The sequence below is a fragment of the Eublepharis macularius genome, chromosome 7 (assembly GCF_028583425.1).
Source record: "Eublepharis macularius isolate TG4126 chromosome 7, MPM_Emac_v1.0, whole genome shotgun sequence".
NCBI lineage: Eukaryota > Metazoa > Chordata > Lepidosauria > Squamata > Eublepharidae > Eublepharis > Eublepharis macularius.
The window spans coordinates 58,174,808-58,195,284 of NC_072796.1; the positions used below are offsets into that span (position 1 = coordinate 58,174,808).

Below are 20,477 nucleotides of genomic sequence, written 5' to 3' on the forward strand. Positions count from 1 at the left end.
AACACTGACTATGAGGCAGTGTTGGCATCTTGCCATCATCAGCTGGTTCCCACCAACACCATTCCTCCACACTCCCCCCACCCCTTCAATAACATTTGACAGCAGTTATCAATATCAACATTTAACGTCAACAAATTTGAACAACATTTTAGGAATTAGCCAACATTTAACAACAGCAATTTAAAAACATTTAACAACAGCAAATAGCTTAGTTTGGGGCTGCTTCTCTGGGTTTCCATGTGTCCTTCTACAGTATACAGTTTACCTAACCTAACCTGTCTCTCCCTGTCTTCCCATTCCAGTGGCAGTCAACATTTCTGGGGCCTCTATTCACATTTATCAGAATAAATTTGTACCTACAGGGACTGGGCCAGTGCTGATGCATTTTCTCTCTCTCTCTCTCTGGGTGGGTGGGTGGGTGGGTGAGGAGGGGCTGGCCTCCAACCACACACAGGGTGCATCTCATCTGCCACAGGGCGCATCTCATCTGCCACTGAGTTCCACCCTCCTCCTACTGGTGCTCTTAACTAATTTTAATTATGGGAAGAGTGCTATTCCCCAGGTCCTAGACTTGCAGAGGATGCAGGCCACAAGGAGGGCTCACCTCGTTCGCTCTGAAAGCCTACTTCTGAGAAATTGAAGAGCCGCATGTTGACCTTCAGGAAGACCAACTGTTCAACTCTCCATGGGAGAAGGTGAATGCGATGTGAGCTGACAATGTCGCCCGCATAAGAGAAGACGTGCTCGCTCTCCACGCTCATCGGAGTGCACGAGAGGAGCCACTGCGCCTTGAGGGAGAGGTCCGACCAGACTGCCTCCTTCTTGGCCCAGTAGCTCTGGGGATCGGTGGACAGCAACTTGCTCCGCAAGGTAGTCCCTGACCATTGTCTCCGCCGAATCCTGTCTCACGCAACTCACGATTCCAGAGGGCCCAAGGGCCCGCCGGAGCATCTCCATGAACATCCCAGCGGTGGGATTGGACACTCCTAACTCCCCGCTCCCTTTTCTGATCTCCCTCCCTCCTCCCCCTTGTACTAATACTCCCCCTCCCATTCTGTGAAATTGGCGGGAATTTCTGCAAGCAGCACTTTTCTTGCTGTTCTCAAGTTTGCAAAAGAGCAAGAAAAGTGCTGCTTTCAAGCTTCCCACCATTTTTTACCAGATGGGAGGGGGAAGGAGGAGGTTATAGTGAGTCATTCACTCCTTCCCCCCTCCCCTCTGCAAAGAAAGAGTGGGAAGCTTTTGTAAAACTTTGCTGGCTGTTTGCAAGTGCAAACAAGCAGCAAAGTGCTCGTGGTTGACCCAAAGCAACCGAAGTGACCCGAATAACATCGGGTTGCTGTGCTTCAGTATTTCCAAAACGGGATACCTAATCTACCCAAATTGGGCCCGATTCGGGTATTTAAACCAAACCCAAATCCCGAAGCGCACATCCCTACTCAGAACTTTTGTATAAGTATTTTTATGTACGTCAAGCTACAGCTTTAGATGATGATTCTTGTGCGTACTGTAGACACATATAATATTGAAATCCAAGATGTATTTCTGTACCAAGAAAGTGCTGCCATTTTAATTACAGCAGCAGGCAGGCTTTTCTTTTGCTTTTGTGGTTGCTGTTTACCTTCCTCTGGTGACTTTGATAAAGTTTGGTGGAGATAGTAGAAGGCAGTACCTGCATGTGCTGCCCTCTTTGCCTACAATCAAAATGCTACTGTGTGTGATAATGCACTGTTGAATAGTTATTAATAGAGAACCATAATTGGTGCATTGAGATATATGTGGTGAGGTGGGTCCTTCAGATATGTGGATCGTAGGCCATGAAGGGCTTCAAATAACAGCTAGCATCTTGAATTCGTAAACAAACTGGCAGTCGATGCAGCTGACTTAAAATTGCCAAGATGTGTTTCTAGCAGATAGACCTTGACAATAACCAGGCTGACACCTGACCAGTTGTTACCATGTTGTCTTCCAAAGCAGCCCCATGTAGTACTCAACAAAAGTCAAACTGAAGTTACAGCTGCATGGATTAGTGTGCCAGATTGATAATCCAAGAACTAACCTGCTTAAATAGACTTCATAATATTTGAGTTTGAAAAGCAGCTAACCTGAAGTATTGTCGAAGGCTTTCACGGCCGGAGAACGATGGTTGTTGTGGGTTTTCCGGGCTGTATTGCCGTGGTCTTGGCATTGTAGTTCCTGACGTTTCGCCAGCAGCTGTGGCTGGCATCTTCAGAGGTGTAGCACCAAAAGACAGAGATCTCTCAGTGTCACAGTGTGACACTGAGAGATCTCTGTATTTTGGTGCTACACCTCTGAAGATGCCAGCCACAGCTGCTGGCGAAATGTCAGGAACTACAATGCCAAGACCACGGCAATACAGCCCGGAAAATCCACAACAACCAGCTAACCTGAAGCTTTGCTGGATCTTTTTGAGGAAGGGGTTTCTTAAGTTTCTTACCATCTCAAACTTGAATAGCGTACTGTGTTTTCCATACAAATGTCAGATATTGAAACTAAATAGCTTTTGTTTTGGAATTTTTGCGACCCTGTAGAGAATAGCTTATTTTGGCCATGTTTATCTTCTAAGGGTAACACAATAACAACTGAATGTTCTCAAGAAACTGGTCTCTTTTAGTTCATTTCTTGACCTTTCAAATCTTTAGTTCAGGTTTTTGGGCCTGATTAAGCTTCAGAAGGCCCATCTCTGGAAAATTACTGTCCTGTGATTTCTGTGGTGTTATATGGATTTTGGGGCTTCAGTCTAAATCCAGTACTTTGGCCTATTTGACTGCAGCTACTAAATAATTGTTTATTTGTTTGTGTGTGTATGTGGAACTCCTTCTTCAGGTATCCTCCCTTGCATGGCTAAGCTCTTGATTTATACCTGGTAGGGCTGGAGACCTTGTTCCTTGGTCTCTCACCTGAGTGTTAAGAGGGACTGGTGGTGGCTCCCGGTATCTTGGGAGGTTAAAATTCTGCCTCCCTGGTAGCGTGGTTTGCTTTTGACCTCCAAACAACGTTCTTGTGGATACAAGGGCCTGTGACAGATATGTTCCTGGTTTTTAACATTTTTGTTAATGAACACTAATTAGTACTTTCCTTTCTGTTTGCAGAAAGAAAAGCTGCTTCGAGTCCTAGATTCACTGGGTGAAACCATTGCTTATCATAAAAGTAATGCAGGCTCAGGCGCAGCAGAGCCTGTTATATTGTACCACAGGATGGTATTTATTAGTATTTCACTTTTCACAGTTCGACTGCTGCAAACACTTCTCCCTGTAGAAAAGGTAAGAGGCCATTTTTCCACCCATTTGTGAGTTCAAGTATACTTTTAAAAATGAACATATTTTTGTTAGAAATTAAAAATAAAAAAAAATTATAAAAAAATGAACATATTTTAAATGTAATTTTTAAAAAGTATCCTTTTAAGGTATGTGTAGACAAGGCTTGCATTTGAATCTCTCAAGCAGGAGTGCATTCTTGCAAGTCTTTCAAGTTTAGTATGTAATTTTAATTATCACTTTAAAAATATAAAAAATATTTTCGATGTCAGTTTTGCTTTTCTGCTTTGTCCCCTTGTGGCAAGCAACTCTGGAATACTGGATATGTGTACTTTTGAGAACCGTGTATGTTTGAAACCAGTGGAAAACTTATTTAATGTGGTATTTCCTTGTAAATAGGGTTCAGTGGACGTGTGTTTTGAGTTCGATGGGCATGCTGGTGGCAGGTAATTGAGTGGGTGGTGGCAGAGCAGCTTCAGGGTTTTTTTTAATTAAAACATCTGCATTGGACCCATTCTAATTTGGCTTCAGGCCTGGATTTGGCACTAAGACAGCTCTAGTGGTGCTGATTGATGGTCTCCAACTCCAGCTGGTTAAAGGTTGGGCATGCACTGCTGATTTTGTTAGATTGTTGGCAGCATTTGACACACTTGACCACTCAGTTTTGGTCAACCATTTGGCCTCACTGGGTGTGAGGAGAACTGCTTTGACTTGGTTCTCCTCATTCCTCCAAGGATGCTTCTTTAGGGCTGCCACTAGGGAGGAGAAGACTTGTGGAGTTCTTAAGGGATTGATTCTTTCCCCAATGTTATTCAATATTTATATGCACCCTTTAGTAGAGATCGTCAGGGGATTTGGAGTTGGGTGCCACCAGTATGCTGATGACACTCAGCTCTATATCTTGCTGGACAGCAATTAGAGGCTGAGATCTTGGTCCTTGCCCAGTGCCTGGATGCTGTGGTTGGTTGGTTGAGGGATAGTTGGCTGAAGCTAAATTCATCAAAAATGGAAGCCATGTGGCTGTCTCGGTCTGTGACAGTATTAGACCCTGCTCTTCCATCTCTTGATGAACTCTAGCTTACAGTGGTAGACTCTGTCAGGAGTTTGAGAGTGTGGCTAGATTCCACACTATCTATGGACAATCCATGATGGTGAGGTTGGTGTTCTTCCATGTCTGCCGGGCCCGTCAATTATCCCCATATTTGTCTTGCTCTGACCTTGCCACAGTGATTCACGCTGTGGTATGCTCTCGTTTAGACTACTGTAACACTCTACATAGGGCTACCCTTGAAGGCGCTTCAGAAACTCCAATTGGCACAGATTGCCTCTGCTAGACTGCTGAATGGTACATCATGGTCAGTACATATCACTTTGATCTTGAAGCAGCTGCTCTTGCTTCCTTCTGGCTTCAGAATCAAATTCAAGGTGTTGGTTTTAACCTATAATGCCCTCAATAGTCTGGGACTGTCATACCGGAACCGCCTCTCTCGGTATAACTCCCAGTGTGCCCTATGGTCCGCAACTCAGGGTCTGTTGGTGCTTCCTGGCCCTAGGGCAGTTTAACTCTCTTCGACCAAAGGGAGGGCTTTTACCGTTGTGGCTTCCTCCCTCTGGAGTGTATTAACAGAGGAGACTCATTCCCTCTGGGATTTGGTTAAATTCTGGGGGCTTGCAAAGCAGAAATGTTTTGTCTGGCATTTGGAGACTGATTCAAATATGTGTATTTGCTTGATTCCATATGATTTATTATAGACAATGAGCATGAATAGGATTTAGGGATGGCTCTGTTCTTTTAGATGTTCTTTTAACAGTGTGCCTTTTAATATTTGTATTTTGTTTTAATGTTTGTATTTTACACCAGTTTGGTGTAGTGGTTAAGAGCGGCAGGACTCTAATCTGGAGAACTGGGTTTGATTTCCCAACTCCTCCACTTGAAGCCAGCTGGGTGACCTGGGTCAGTCACAGCTCTTCCAGTGTTCTCTCAGCCCCACCTATCTCACAGGGTGATTGTCCTGAGGATAATAACACACTTTGTAAACCACTCAGGGTGTTAAGGTGTCCTGAAAGATTGTATATAAATCGACTGTTGTTATTATGTTATGTCTTTATTTAATTTGTTGTTGTTATTAAGTCCGTATTTAATTTTAATACTGTATTATTGATTTTAATGTTTGTATTTTTTATGTATGCTGTAAACTGCCTCGAGCAACAGACATGGTGGAGAGGGGGTATTTAAGATAAATAAATAAATAAAACAAGTATTCTCAGGTGGGCATCAGTGGGCTTATTTCCAAGGAGTAGGCTTGTGAAGTGTACTTTTTCTAAGTTCATGAAAAACAGTTAAATCACTAGGTTATATTTATTGTTTTTGTATTTCAGAATTCAGCGAATGGCTCAATTTGTAGTACGGGCATATGGCTTGAAGTGTTCCATTTTGTTCAACCCATTATCTCAGAGTGCCCAGTTATGACTGTCTAAATAAATCTATGCCAGATTTTGCTCTATGTCAATTAAGTACTATCACAATGCAATTTTTATGACTATATTGTATAATGTTACTGCAACTTTATAAATGAACTGAAAAGTGTAGGTTTGGTGTGCTGTCTGCCATCTGGTGGTTAAAGAAAAGAGCAATGTTACTGTTTGATTTGTTTCAGTTAATCTAGTTCATGTTTAGGGTTCTTTCACAGAAATAAAGGTAAAAGATTATGTGAATCATGCTTTACTTCCCATGCAACCATGCTACTGTTGGTGCAAGTGAAGATCTTGGTTACTTGGTAATTGATGATGGGAAATAGTTGCCTAACTAATGAAATTTTGGGGAGGCTGTTTTTGGTGTAGCTATATGAGACGTTGATTGTACTGATGCAGCTGTGAAGTGGGCAGCTGTGAATAGGATGCAATTCAACAAAGACAAGTGCACAGTATTACATCTGGGCCACAAAAATGAGAAGCACAAATACTGGATGGGGGATACACTTCTGGGCAGTAGTATATGTGAAAGGGATCTTGGGGTAAGAGTGGACTGTAAACTGAATATGAGCAGTCAGTGTGATGCGGTGGCAAAAAAGGCTAATTCAATCCTGGGTTGTATCAAAGGGGCCATAGCATTGAAATCGCAGGAGGTCATAGCCCCTCTCTATACTGCCTTGGTCAGGCCAGATTGTGTGCAGTTTTGGAGGCCTCACTTCAAAAAGGATGTGGACAAAATCAAGAGGGTGCAGAGGAGAGCGACAAGAATGATCAGGGGTCTGGAGACTGAGCCCTACGAGGAAAGGCTGAGGACCTTGGGAATGTTTAGTTTGGAGAAGAGGAGGTTGAGGGGGGACATGATTGCTCTCTTTAAATATTTGAAAGGCTGTCATTTGGAGGAGGGCAAAGAGCTGTTCCAGTTGGCAGCAGAGGGTAGGACGCGAAGCAATGATCTAAAACAACATGCACAAAGGTACCAGCTGAATATTAGGAAAAACTTTTTCACGGTCAGAGTAGTTCAAAAGTGGAATCAGCTGCCTAGGGAGGTGGTGAGCTCCCCTTCACTGGCAGTTTTCAAGAAGAGGCTGGATGAATACTTGTCAGAGATACTTTAGGCTGATCCTGCACTGGGCAGGGGGTTGGACTAGATGGTCTGTATGGCCCCTTCCAACTCTGATTCTATGATTCTATGATCCCATCCTTGCTGAGCAGTCATAGTACGTAAGTGCATAGGCAGCCCATATTCAGACATTCCCAGATGAATTGATTGATACAGACGAATTTAAGTTTGGGGCTTCTGGTCTGGTTTTGGGACTGAAACTGCCATAGTGAACCTGGTTTGGAAATCCTTAAGTGGGAGATAGGCAGGGAGATTCTTCTGAACACATCACTAACTTCCCAGTTCTACTGTGTGTAGAAGGATATCATGATGAAAATGAGAGGCAGTGCACTCCAGTGGTTTTTGTCCTGCTGCTTATGGATGTGATACTAGTGACAGTAGCCCCAAGAGTCCTTTCCAGCTTTGATATGCCTGCTACCTTTGTCTCCTTCAGAAAAGTAATGATCTTGGCATGGTTTATCTGTGTTGTAGTAATAACCAATTCGGGGGAGGGTTAAGGCTCTAGAGGCTCAAACTAGTTTGGAACACTGTAGCCAGGTTAACTGGGATTTTAAAGCCCTCGAAGACTTGAAGCCGGAGTATCTTTCTCTTGTATGAGCTGGATGGAAGCTGAGTGCTTTCTCCTTCAGGGCTTGGTAGGTGTTCACTGGAGAGGGAGTGTCTTCTGTGATTACACCCCAGGAATGGGACTGTCTTCTGAGGCAGATTTCTGTGGTGCCATCTTTGTTTTAAGTGCTTGGTGAAATCTGTCCTGTTCACTAAAGTCATAGGTAGTTTATTTATATTTGATTTTGACGAGATATATTTTTGTTGTTCTGTCACTTATCTTCTCACGACTGAACATGCTAGTTTTTGTTGCCATTGGTTTATGCTGATTCCACTGAATTGTTTTATCAGATATATAGAGGCTTGTTTTATTTTGTAATATTGTGTTACGGATCTTTCTAAACTACCTCGAATACCTGTTGGTGGAAAGACTGAATTTTTTTTTTTAAAGTGACCATTTGTTGACAGTAAAAGTACAACCATAGTTTCTTTTCTTCATGAAAGTCTAGGGCATATATTGAGTATATAGTAGTATACTAAAAAGTTTCATACTTCCTATTTTCTTCCTTTAGGCCAACAATGTTTTACCTGAAAGTTTACTGGCTGCTTTATTTGTCCTTTCTGTGGACATGCCATTCTCTCTGGAATATCCAAGTATTCACGACTCAGTCACAGCCTACTTGGAGCAAATGAATTCAGAGAACTACAGTATTTATAAGCAAACTGCAGAGGCTGCCTATTCAGTTGCATGCACCTGTAACTTTATGCTAGATGTCCACAAGGAGGTAGGAAACATCTTCTAAGCTTGGTAACTCTGAGATGATTAAGTATTGACTATTTCTAGGCATAAACTTTATGTCGTGGTATACAGTCTGTATTGATTAGTGTGCCAGTAGGACAGTTTCTGTTTAAAGAATTATTTCTCCAGTCCCATCATAAAATGTATGTTGGTCCATTCAGTGCTTACCCTCCACGTTTTCAGAAAGCTCAAAACGAAAAGAAAGGAAATAGCTTCTGTGAGGCAGTAGTATATTTTAAATAATGACAACTGTGTACGATTAAACATATTTTGCAAACATTTTACAAAACGTGGAGGAAATGTATGCCATCACTTGCATGTATTTTGTGAACATTAATTTCAGCAGTGTTAGTAGCTGACAAGGCTTCTTTGGCTCAGTCACGAGGGCTGTTTGTAAGGAAGCTATAGACCCGACCATTCTGAATATTTTTATCCATAGGTAGTGAGATCTTGTGTATTTTGGAGTAGGTGGGAGAGTGAGTTATGGCTTATTTTGGAGAAAAAATATCTTGACTTAGTGCATGCATGGGTTTTGCCTGCTGCAATTAAAACCATCTTCAGAGGACATTCCCAACCTTTTTGGTATGGTGGACCACAAGTCCAAATTTACTAGGAAGTGTGATCCACTTAATACAATCGAACAGATTACACGCAAATTAATAAAACCACAAAAGTCTTTGACCCAGTTTCACAGCCTTTGTGAACCACTTTTGGGTCAGGACCCTTAGCAAAGTTTTGTGGTGAGTTTTGTGTAACTAAATAATGTTCTTGGGTTATGAAGTATTCAAGTAGTTTGTCCATATCAGGTTTGTCTGGGCTTATATTGTGTGTCTTTGTATTTGCTCTCTTAGGGAGAAAATAATCTTTCCGAGTTACTGGAGCTGGCAGAACAAGCCCTAAAAAGTCTTCCTTATCATCAATACTTTCCTCTACTCCAGAAATTTATCAAAATTTGCTCGAACATGTATGTATGACACTTTTCCTAACTGGAAACACTTTGTTTAGATTAGAACCCCAAGGCGATGCTGAAGATGGAGAATGGGAGTCTATATATAGGTGATGCTGTTCATCTTAAGTTTACCCAACTAAAAGTTATGTATATATGTATATACCCACACTTCCTCAGGAGATATGTTGACTAGAGTGGGTCACAGGGAACATGCCACTCCAGTGTTGGCTCATCTGCACTGGCTCCTAATCTGTTTCTGGGCACAATTCAAGGTGCTTGTGCTGACCTTCAAAGCCGTATATGGTTTGTGACTAATGTACCTGAAGGACTGCTTAGTCCCTTATGAACCTTTTCTGATCACTGCAGTCATCTTTGGAGGCCCTGTTTCAGGTGTTCCTGCCTTCTGAGATTAGACAGGTGGCAACCTGGGAAAGAGTCTTCTCAGCTGTGTCAACAAAACTCTGGGACTGTCTCCCCAAGGAGATTTGCCTGTCCCTTTCTGTTGCTGCTTTCTGCCAGCAGATGAAGACTTTTTGTTTTACTTGGCATTTCTTCCTTCCCAAATGCTTTTAACTGTTTTATCTTTTGTATTTATTTTAAATTGTTTTGGTGCATTTATGAGTTGGTTTTAATGGCTTTTAAGATGATAGTTTAATTTGTATGTTTTAAATTTGTTAGCTGCCTTGGTAGCCCTGAGAGGGTAGAATTGTAAGGTAAAAAAATCTTGTAAATAAATAAAGAATAAACAACCAGCAATGCAAGCTATCAGCTTGTGTGTGCTGCTAACTAAGAAAAGAGTTGATAACTATAACTAAACATCATAAAAGCCCCTGCTTGCATCCCCAAGGACATTTGTGTTTAAAAGAATGAATTATTTCTGTTTTGCAGATGGCAGTCTGCTCAGGCTAGTCCATTCTTGCGAGCTGAGAGTCAGAAGCTGCTTCTCCATCTATTGTCTCATCCTCTGCTGAATATAAGAAGCGAAGCTTATCGCTACTGTCTTGAAATAGTGAAGGTTAGCATTTAAAGTGGCCTGTGGTTTGTTCAGAACCAAGAAATATTTCTCATTAACTTTGTGTTGGTTTGCTTTTGCATTCAGTCATTTTACAGGAGAACAGTCTTTGAAAGGCTGCCTTACTAGTGCTGGGCTGACATCCCAGGATTTGCTATATGAAATTAAGCTTTCTTATTTGCAGATTTTTCCTGTGTACTTGTAGCCAGGGCTTTTTTTCAGCAGGAACACGGTGGAACGGAGTTCCGGAACCTCTTGAAAATGGTCACATGGCTGGTGGCCCCGTCCCCTGATTTCCAGACAGAGGGGAGTTTAGATTGCCCTCCGCACTGCTCCAGTGGCACGGAGGGCAATCTAAACTCCCCTCTGTCTGGAGATCAGGGGGCGGGGCCACCAGCCATGTGACCATTTTCTCTAAGGGCAACCCACTGAGTTCCACCACCTCGTTCCCCAGAAAAAAAGCCCTGCGTGTAGCTATTAGTTAAGAGGGGCTCTGTTTATTGAACTGCATTCTTTTCTATCATCTCACTGAACCTTCTTGATTTATAGTTCTTCTCATTCAGAATAACGAAGGGTTTTCACTTGGGTCCGAGAAATAGGGCCATCATGGAGAGACAGTGCAATGTAGTGTTGCACTTGGATGAGGATGACTGGCCCAAGGTCACCAAGTCAGCTTCAGCACCCAAACGAGAATTTAGGGTTTGAATGCCTGTTTGGGTGCTGAAGCTGACTTGGTGACTTTGGGCCAGTCCATTTTTAAAAAATTGACCTTGCATATCTTTTGTGGACCCCTCCTGCCCCATGAGCTCCTTGAAGGAAGTAGTGGGTTATTCGTAAACTAGCATGTAAGGTCTAACTTGTGATCAGTCCATGGAATATGAAGGCAATTCTGGTTACAAAATTGTCTTGCTAACGTGAATATCATTTTTTCTAGGAATGCTTAGGCATTCATAATATTGCAAAACCTGCATCTTCAGTCTGCCATGGAATACATTTCTTGCTTCATCCTAGAGTTCTCTATGAAATCTGTAGTTTTGGCCTTCAAGACTCTCAACATGAGGTAATGATTTTTGTACGTTAATGGTTTTTGTATATTGTAATTGAATTGATCTGTATGTTTAAAAGAATGGTTTTCTTCAAAGAAAGATTGTTACAGACAGTATATAGAGAAGGCTGTCAAGAAAGAGTTTCTAATAACATTATGATGGAACCACTGCTTCACTATTAGGAGTTCTGTGACACAATTCTGCCCTCAGTGCTATTCAGGAGACTAAGATGGAGGAAGGGGGCTCTCAAGAAGTTCTTCCTTCGCTTTGCTGTAGCCCTAGTTGGAGGGTTTTGGCAGGGGGCAGTGAAAACTAAGAGTCTCTGAAACTCTTAACGTGAGGATTGCCATTTACCCTACTAGAAACTGTCTGAAAACAGCTTGTCTTTAGACATCGTTGCATCCTGTTTTTGACACACATAAAACCAGGTTTATTCATCTAGGGTTTCATTCAGTTATGGAAGCTATATAGGGACCAGGAAACTTGGCAGTAATGATGGAAGAAAACTAGAAAGTTGTTTACCACTGAGCTGCTTGCCTTGAAAAGTTTGCTCACCACACAACAAAGGGAGTCAAGACAGAGTTGCTGACTACCACTTATATACTCTTTCAGTTTCTTAGCCTTCAGCAGAGGTTTTTAAAACCTTTTGAAACTTACTTTCAATCTTGAGTACTAGACTTCAATGTGGAGATTTCTTAGGGGGCCAACCTTGTTCTCAGCAAGAAATTTGGAACATGAAAACACAGAAATATAGCAGTTGTGTCATAAACTGTTGCTCTGTGGGGAGCAAGCAAAGACAGCCTTCTACCTCTGCTACCTTTTCCTCACCTTGCATGCTGTGAATGTATTACCTAAATCTTTTCAGTGGAAAGGATAGGTTTGTCTGTCCTTGTCACTGCTGTAGCATATGCAGTTCTTACAATCTAATTGAAGACTGTTTGAAGGCAGGAGGCTAATTGCTGTATTTCCCCACAGCCATTGTTTTCTTTTAAAGCAAAAGAACTACTTGGTGTAAAGTCCTGAAGCACAGCCTAATTTCTGTTTCTGACATCAACAAATTGGTTTGACCGTTCTTTATTGTTCTCTTACCGTCTCTTGTTAAAGCAGGTATCCTCGGCTGCCACATTTATGTTGATGTATCTTCTTCAGGGCCGATTGATGATGGCACCAATGACCTGGAACAAGTTTATTGAAGCCCTCTATCCCATTGTTCCAATTCTTCAGGTAATCTCAGGTTTTCGAAGCACAGTTTATCTTGAGGTACATTTAATTGCTTTGCCAATAGGAACAGCCCTGACATTCCCCAATAGAGGGGAAATATATGAACCTGGAAACCAGGCAAATAAGGGGGAGAGGAGTAATCAGTGTACCTGTGTGCAGGTGTTATGGGTGAAAACTGGAGAGCTATGTAGCATTAGGGTTCTTAAAACAGAAAAGGCTGCACAGATTTTTTTTCTGAACTGTCATTCTTATTCTTCCTAACTGTTCTAAATTCTTGCTTGTGATGAGTCATATAAGGAATCATGATTTTCTTGTGTCTTTTGAAGTTTTAATAACAACAACAACATTTGATTTATATACTGTCCTTCAGGACAACTTAATGCCCTCTCAGAGCGGTTTACAAAGTATGTTGTTATTATTCCTGTGAGGTAGGTGGGGCTGAGATTGCTTCTAGACACTGTGTCTAACCCAAGGTCACCCAGCTGGCTTCAAGCGGAGGAGTGAGGAATCAAACCCAGTTCTCCAGATTAGAGTCCCGGCTGTCTTAGCCACTACACCAAACTGGCTTGTCAAGTTCCTTGACAGTTGAATCTGCTTTTAAGTCATTGATTAAATAATAATCCACATTGTTTTCCATATCCTTTACAGCTATGAGAATATCATCAGAGAGGGTTAATAGTACTTCAGAGCTGAAAAGTTTTGAAGTATGTTGTCCCTCATGAAAAAGATCCTTCCTCACTTCGTTTTGATAGTTCTTGCATCCTCTTGCTAAAGTGTGTAACATTGCAAGTGTCATTTAATCATAGAAGGGGTGTTACAGGCCATCAAGTCCAACCCCCTGCCCAGTGCAGGGGTCCTTGGGAATTGGTGGATGCTTGGGAATGTGTTTGTTTCTAATTGTTCACTTTTCTTGATCCAGTCAGCTTAACTGGGGCAGAGTGTGGATGAGGATATGTATCCCAAATGTACATGCCATTGGAACTAAAACTGTGCAGACGTATAACCACTATATCCAAATATGATTGTTTTCCATCTGTAACATGTTGCCTTCAATAGGACATGTATTTCTGTTTTTCCTCAGTAGGTCATGCTCAGCTAGAGTTCTATTGGTGCAAAGCTTTTGTTTCACTGCAGTGGCAGTCTATGAGGTTGTTAGCAAAGTGTAGACAGTCATGATGCATTAGATCAATCTTTGAATATGCATGCAAGAGAGGGTTTTTTTCCTTGGAATCTTTGTAGTAAAAATAGATCACTGCAAAAATTCAATGTGGTACTAATTTATAGTAGTAGCAGTGTATATATTTTGGCAGACAATATATTGGATTTGGCCTACGGTTTACTAGTTGGTAATCCCTGCAGTAGAATTTCATTTACTATTATCCAGGAAATGTTAACACCTGGCATGCAATGCCATTAAATACTCTATGTATACTTGTTAATATATTAGGGTTACGCAGACACAGGAGAACCTCTGGGTAACTGCATCCTTGCACTGAGTGAAACAAATGATGAAAAAGAAGGGATTCTCCCAAGAACTACTCGACTTAGGGCTGCTCTGCGTCTTCTGTTCTCAAAAAAGCCACTGTAAGTAAACATGAAATAACTTCATTGTATAGGAGGAGTTGGTATCTTTTAAAAAACACATTGGCCTACATGTTGAAGAGAATTACAGATTTAAATTTTTGTCTTTTAATAAAAGTGTCAACGGCAGGGTAATAAAACACCCCCTTCTCCTTGGTAAACGTTTACAGACCCAAATAGCAGTATCAAGATGCTAGACCTATAGAACTGAATACATGTGGTATATTTCTGACTCGAGCATTCGTTCTCAAATGTTGGGTTGAGACTCAGGAGCGAGCTTTGACTCTTTCCCAGGTGGCTCACAATGCCACAAAGAAGGAAGATAAACAGAGGGAAGGAGGAAAGCTCTGGAAAGTATGACTACACATTTTGGTTGACCTCTGCATAATTTGTGAAATGGCCAGGAAACTGCTCAGTAAAGCTATATATTTAAAAAAATTATAAACTGGTTCGGTGGTAACTGGCATGATATTTCTGCATTTGATGCTGGAAGAGGGTCAGTAGTGTAGAGTTATTTTGCAAGTGGATCCTAAAAGATACAGTAAGCTTAGAATTGTTTCCCATTTCAAAAAGTGTGAGAACCGCTGGAGTTGCAGGATTTATAAAAAAATACTATAGCTGGTTAACTATAGATTAATAGTAGTAACATCCGGGAAACTGGAATAAAGGAACAGCGAAAGACATTAAATGCACACTAGATACAAATACAAACTTAGGCAATTCATTTGGAAAATAATAAGATCAACTTGTATAACATTCAGCAGTAAAAACTATTTAATGTAATTTTATCAACATTCTGTGGTATCTGTAAGTGTGTACTGGGAGACTTTTCAGATTAGCTTGGCCAAGTGAAAGTTATTCAAATAATCTAACTTTAGCAAACTATTGTATGATATTGAGTGCCTTGTGGTTTGGGCAAGTTGTCTTCCTTATGACCCAAGTTCCAATACTTTAAATGGAAGGATTTGTTATAATCTTGTGTAAGATGCCCGGAATCTAAAGCAGACATAGATTTTAAAGCAGGCAGCATGCTAAAAACAATTTCTCTTTCACTATATAAGTTGTATTTGGTATTGTATATGTATGAAAACTGCATTAAAGTGCAGGAACTGTTTCTATGATAAAGCTTATGCCTTGCTTCCTCAGAGTTCGTTCCTTGGCGCTAAAACACCTCATGTTCCACCTTACGGCTGAAGAAGGGGCTAACATGAAGCGCCCACTACTGAATGGTGGCGTCCTCTCCAGTGTTCCTAATCTGTTTATTGTGGAAAAACCTGTTCAGTTAAAGTTGGATGAATCTAAAGAATCCATGTTTAAGGTGAGCAAAAGCGATTTAATTATGCAAAAAAGTTGATAGTGCTATTCCGACTTTAACTGAAGTTGTTGAAAATTATTATGCACACATTTTCAGTTAGAGTACTTTGAGAATTTCTCAGAAATAAATTTCCCAAGGTAGCTTGATTAATTAAATATAATGTGATCCTGTAGAAAGCCCACTTTCAGATGCTGCATTTGAGTCCTTCTTCAGTTATGGAAGTGCATAGATAGCCTCAGAGAAGGTTGTTGTGGATTTTCCGGGTTGTATAGCCGTGGTATTGGCATTGTAGTTCCTGATGTTTCGCCAGCAGCTGTACTGGCATCTTCAGAGGTGTAGCACCAAAAGACAGAGATCTCTCAGTTTCACAGTCACTGAGAGATCTGTCTTTTGGTGCCACACCTCTGAAGATGCCAGTCACAGCTGCTGGTGAAACGTCAGGAACTACAATGCCAAGACCACGGCTATACAGCCCGGAAAATCCACAACAACCATTGTTCATCTACGGTCTTCCTGTGCAGTCCCACATGGGACTGCGCACGCGCAGGCCTGCCGATACCGGAGATTTTAATAGCTAAACACCACCAGGGGGCGCTCCCGCCTCTCAGCGCGCATGCGCGGCCGCTTTCCCGCCGAAACGGCCCTTAAGAGGCGGAGCGCCCCTCACATACCCTCAGTTTCTCTTTCGCCGCCGATCGTTGAGGTTTAACAGCTTTCTTCGTTCGCGATGTCTGAGAAGGCCTTGTTTAAGCGTTGCGAGACCTGCAATCGTAAGATGACAAGGTCGGATGGCCATTCCATTTGTTTATATTGCCTTGGGGAAACTCACAACACTCAGGCGTGCAAGCATTGCCGCGCGTTTACCTCCAAGGCCAGGGCGGAACGGACGGATCGTTTGCATGCCTTTCTCTGGCAGCGTGCGATGTCGGTCGAGGACCCTCCACCGAAGTCTTCGTCTGCTCCGTCTGCGTCCTCTCGTCCTCCTGTACCTTCGGGTTCCAAGACTCCTCGTTCTCAGCCGTCTCCGAGTCGCTCGGAGTCGAGGTCCGAGAGGATCCCTTCGGGTCGGAGTTTGTCGGAACCGACCGCTTCGGTTCCGAGACATCTAGCAAGTCGACCTCCTTCGATCTCGTCGGCTGTCTCGGCTTCGCCTGCTCGTAGCGCCCATAGAGGTTCGACTCCGTCGGTTCCGAGGTCGACTCCGCCAACTCAGACCACCTCTACGGTTCCGATGACTTCGGACCCTTCTGTGAGACCGAAGGCCGTTCCTGAAAAGAAAAAGAAGAAGCATAAGCATTCCAGTAAGCATGATAAGGCAGTGTTGGAAGGCTTACTCACCTCTTCCCCGTCGGTTCCGGTCGGCTCCGCTCCCGTCCAAGTGGAGCAGCAAGCAGAGGCGAGTGATCGTCCGCAGTCCAAGACTCCTCCGGACCGGGTGGCTCAGGAGGACGATGTCATTCTCCTCGAGAAGCCTCTTACCCCTTCCGGTCGGGCTCGATCGGCCTCGTACGAATCGGACTCTATTCAGTCAGCTCGGAGTCGAAGGAGTCGGTCCGCCCGTCGCTCTAGCTGTCGGACCCCACGGTCCTATCGGAGCCGATCCAGGGAGAGTCGACGTCGAGATGATCCTGTCCCTCGTTACTTTAGTAGGGAGAGTTCATACTACTCGGACCGACATTATAGAGGTGCTTCGCTGTCTCCCTCATTTCGAGTCGGTTCCGATGTTGGCTATGACCCGTCCCGCCTCCCGTCGGATCGGGTCTCTCCACGACCCCGGGCCCGTTACAGTGTTTCTCCTCTGTCGGAGTCACCTGAAAAGGAGATTGGGCCATCTGATGAGGCCTCGCCTACTGATGATTTTCGGGCCTACAACGAGTTGCTCCAAAGAATGGCGAAAGCCCTGGACCTTGAAGTGACTTCCACTGAATCTAAATTTACTGATAAGATATTGCAACATATCTATTCGGGTTCTACTCCCTCGATTGCCTTTCCCCTTATTGAGGGGTTTGCTGATCTATGGAAGAAGCTACAGTCTCGACCTGCGTCTGCTACCGCCACTAATCGAAAAGTGGAGAGCTTGTACAGAACCAAGGACGATGCTCATCCGTTCCTGGCCGTTCACCCTCCTCCATCCTCACTTGTCACCGAGGAGATGCAAGCTCGGCCTCGCCAGGGCTCGCTATCGGCTCCAACTGACAAGGATAGTAGAAAGATCGATGCCTTGGGTAGGAAGTTGTATACTTCGGCTACGTTTGGCATCAAAGTGGCGAATTATGCCGCAATGATGGCGGCTTATCAGCTGTTTTTATGGAAGAAGGTGGCGTCTTTTCTTCCTAAGCTTCCCGAAGATCAGCGCACTCTGCTTCGGGTCATTCAGGAGGAGGCTGTTCGTCTATCCAGACACCAAATTAATGTTGGGAGAAGTATGGCTGACACTGCGTCTCGATCACTTCTCTCCTCGGTGGTACTGCGCAGGTACGCATGGCTTCGCACGACCGCCCTGCCAGTTGAGACAAGGAACAGGGTTGAGGACCTGCCGTTCGAGGGCACCACTCTGTTTTCAGAGAAAACTGACGAGTTCCTCTCTAAGAAGAGGACTGATCGTTTGACAGCCCGCTCGTATGGGGTTCTACACCAGCCGTCGCAGCAGCCTTCTCGCCCATACTATCGCTCCTTCCAGCGTGGCAGACAACACCGCTATCAGCCCTATCAAGGGTATGCTTACCGGCAGCGCAGGAGCTACCAGAGCCCACAATCTGCCTTTCCCAGACGAAGGCAGGGCCAACGTCCCAAGCCTGGTTCCCAACAGCATCAGGCCAAGGACCAGGACCAATTGCATAAGCAATTCTGACAATCACAGGGACCTGATCCCACATTTGGGGACAGGCTTAATGCTTTTTTGGATGCCTGGTGTTCAATTTGTTCCGATGTTTGGGTTTTGTCTATTATCCAGTTTGGTTATAAAGTTGAATTTCTTGGTTTACCTTACCTACGTCTCCCTGTGTTTTCTTCTGACCCCCCTCGTTCAGAGATCCTGGGAGAGCTCTCAGCCCTATTGCAGAAAGGGGCTATAGAGGAGATTCCGGTTGCTTCAGCTGGTTTGGGGTTCTATTCCAACCTCTTTTTAGTGGAGAAGAAGGATGGTGGGCTTCGGCCTATCCTGGATCTTAGGGGTTTGAATAAATTTATACGAGTTCGTAAATTCAAAATGGTTACTTTACAGATGGTTTTGACCTTGTTGCCCCAACAGTCGTGGTTTGCAGTCCTGGATCTGAAGGATGCGTATTTTCATATTTCAATTTTCCCTGAACACAGGAAGTTTTTACGTTTTGTCTATGGGCAACGTGTCTTTCAATACAATGTTTTACCCTTTGGGTTGGCCACTGCACCTAGGGTGTTCACCAAGTGTGTGGCAGTAGTGGTAGCTCATTTACGTCTCCAGGGCTGCCAGATCTTTCCTTATCTGGATGACTGGCTCTTGGTTGGTGATTCTGCTGACTCTGTGTCCAATCAGGTGTATCTCACCTTAAATTTATGTTTACGCCTGGGTCTTTTTGTTAATCAGAAGAAGTCCAAGTTGACCCCGGTGCGCTCCATCCAATTTATTGGAGTGGTTTTGGATGGTGTTCGGGATGCAGGCTTCTTGCCTTCAGAGCGTGCTGCAAAAATTAAGAGGCTTATTTCGACCCTTCAGAGGTGTCGTTTCCAATCTGTTCGCTTTATCCAGACCCTTTTGGGTTGCATGGCTTCTACTACGGCTGTGGTCCCGCTGGCCAGGTTATTTATGCGACCCTTCCAATTGTGGTTCAATTCAGTATTCTCACCGGCCCGTGATTCTCAAAATAGGAGACTTTCCGTCCCTAGGGGGGTGCTGTCCTCCCTGGAGTGGTGGCGGGATGATGCTAATTTATTTAAAGGGATGGAGTTTGGTTTTCACCAAACTCATCTGTCAGTGACTTCCGATGCTTCCCTTTTCGGTTGGGGGGCTCACTGTGCTGGCCTTTATGCCCATGGGTTATGGTCTGAATCTGAACGTGAGGAACATATTAATGTTCTTGAGTTACGGGCAATTTTATATGCATTGATCTCCTTTACAGATGTCGTGCGGAACAAGTCCGTTCAGGTCCTGACCGACAACACGACGGCGATGTTTTACATCAACAAGCAAGGTGGCACGGCGTCTGTGGCTCTCTGCACAGAGGCGATGAGACTCTGGAAGTGGGCCATAGATCATGCTGTCTGGCTGCATGCAGTTCACATCCCGGGGGTGCAGAATTCCATGGCGGACCACCTGAGCAGGCTCCACAGGGAAAACTACGAGTGGTCCCTCCAGGACAAGTATCTCGCCCCTATCTTCTCGGAATGGGGGACTCCGGAGTTGGACCTGTTTGCGACTGTGGAAAATCGCAAGGTCCTAGCTTATTGTTCCAGAGGAGGAGTAGGCCCAGAATCAAGTGGGGACGCGTTTCAGTTAAGTTGGTCAGGTCCCCTGTGTTATGCCTTCCCTCCGTTCCCGCTTCTGGCACGGGTCCTCAGCAAGATCCAGAGGGACAGAGCGTCCGTCATCCTGGTGACCCCGTATTGGCCGAGGCAACCATGGTTTCACTCCCTTCTGAGTCTACAGACTCAATCGATCCGTCTCCCGGTGGTTCCCGATCTCCTGACCTGCGGGGGGGTTCTTCACCACGACATCAGGAGACTCAAACTCACGGCGTGGTTGATCAGGCCGGGGCTGCCTTCTCCGAGGCTGTGACTAATGTTCTCTTAAATGCTAGACGTTTGTCTACCAGGCAGTCTTATGCCCTTAAGTGGGACAAATTTTCTGTGTGGTGTAGTCGCAGGGGTTTGGATCCTTTTGAGTCCACCCTTTCTGAGATTTTGGATTTTTTGTGGGAGGTAAAGCAGGAGGGTTTGGCCAACTCCTCAGTCAAGGTTTATCTGGCAGCCATCTCTGCTTTTCACCCTCCAGTGGATAGAAAGTCTGTTTTTTCCCACTATTCTGCCAAATTATTTTTGAGGGGATTGAATAATTTGTTTCCCCCTGTGCGGGCTTTGGTCCCTCAGTGGTCGTTGCCCCTGGTTCTGACTCGTTTGATGTCTAAGCCGTTTGAACCCTTGGCTTCCTGTCCGCTTCGTTT

General features: G+C 43.9%; 1 protein-coding gene across 1 annotated transcript in view; it reads left to right on the forward strand.

The window, feature by feature from the left end:
* RTTN (rotatin) overlaps window positions 1-20,477 on the forward strand; it is a 143,836-nt gene that overhangs the window by 22,711 nt on the left and 100,648 nt on the right. The window contains exons 11-18 of the mRNA XM_054984987.1: window positions 3,114-3,284; window positions 7,989-8,201; window positions 9,067-9,179; window positions 10,053-10,179; window positions 11,111-11,236; window positions 12,327-12,446; window positions 13,891-14,027; window positions 15,171-15,342. Coding sequence (XP_054840962.1) covers window positions 3,114-3,284; window positions 7,989-8,201; window positions 9,067-9,179; window positions 10,053-10,179; window positions 11,111-11,236; window positions 12,327-12,446; window positions 13,891-14,027; window positions 15,171-15,342 — 1,179 coding nt within the window. The remainder of the gene's footprint in view (window positions 1-3,113; window positions 3,285-7,988; window positions 8,202-9,066; window positions 9,180-10,052; window positions 10,180-11,110; window positions 11,237-12,326; window positions 12,447-13,890; window positions 14,028-15,170; window positions 15,343-20,477) is intronic.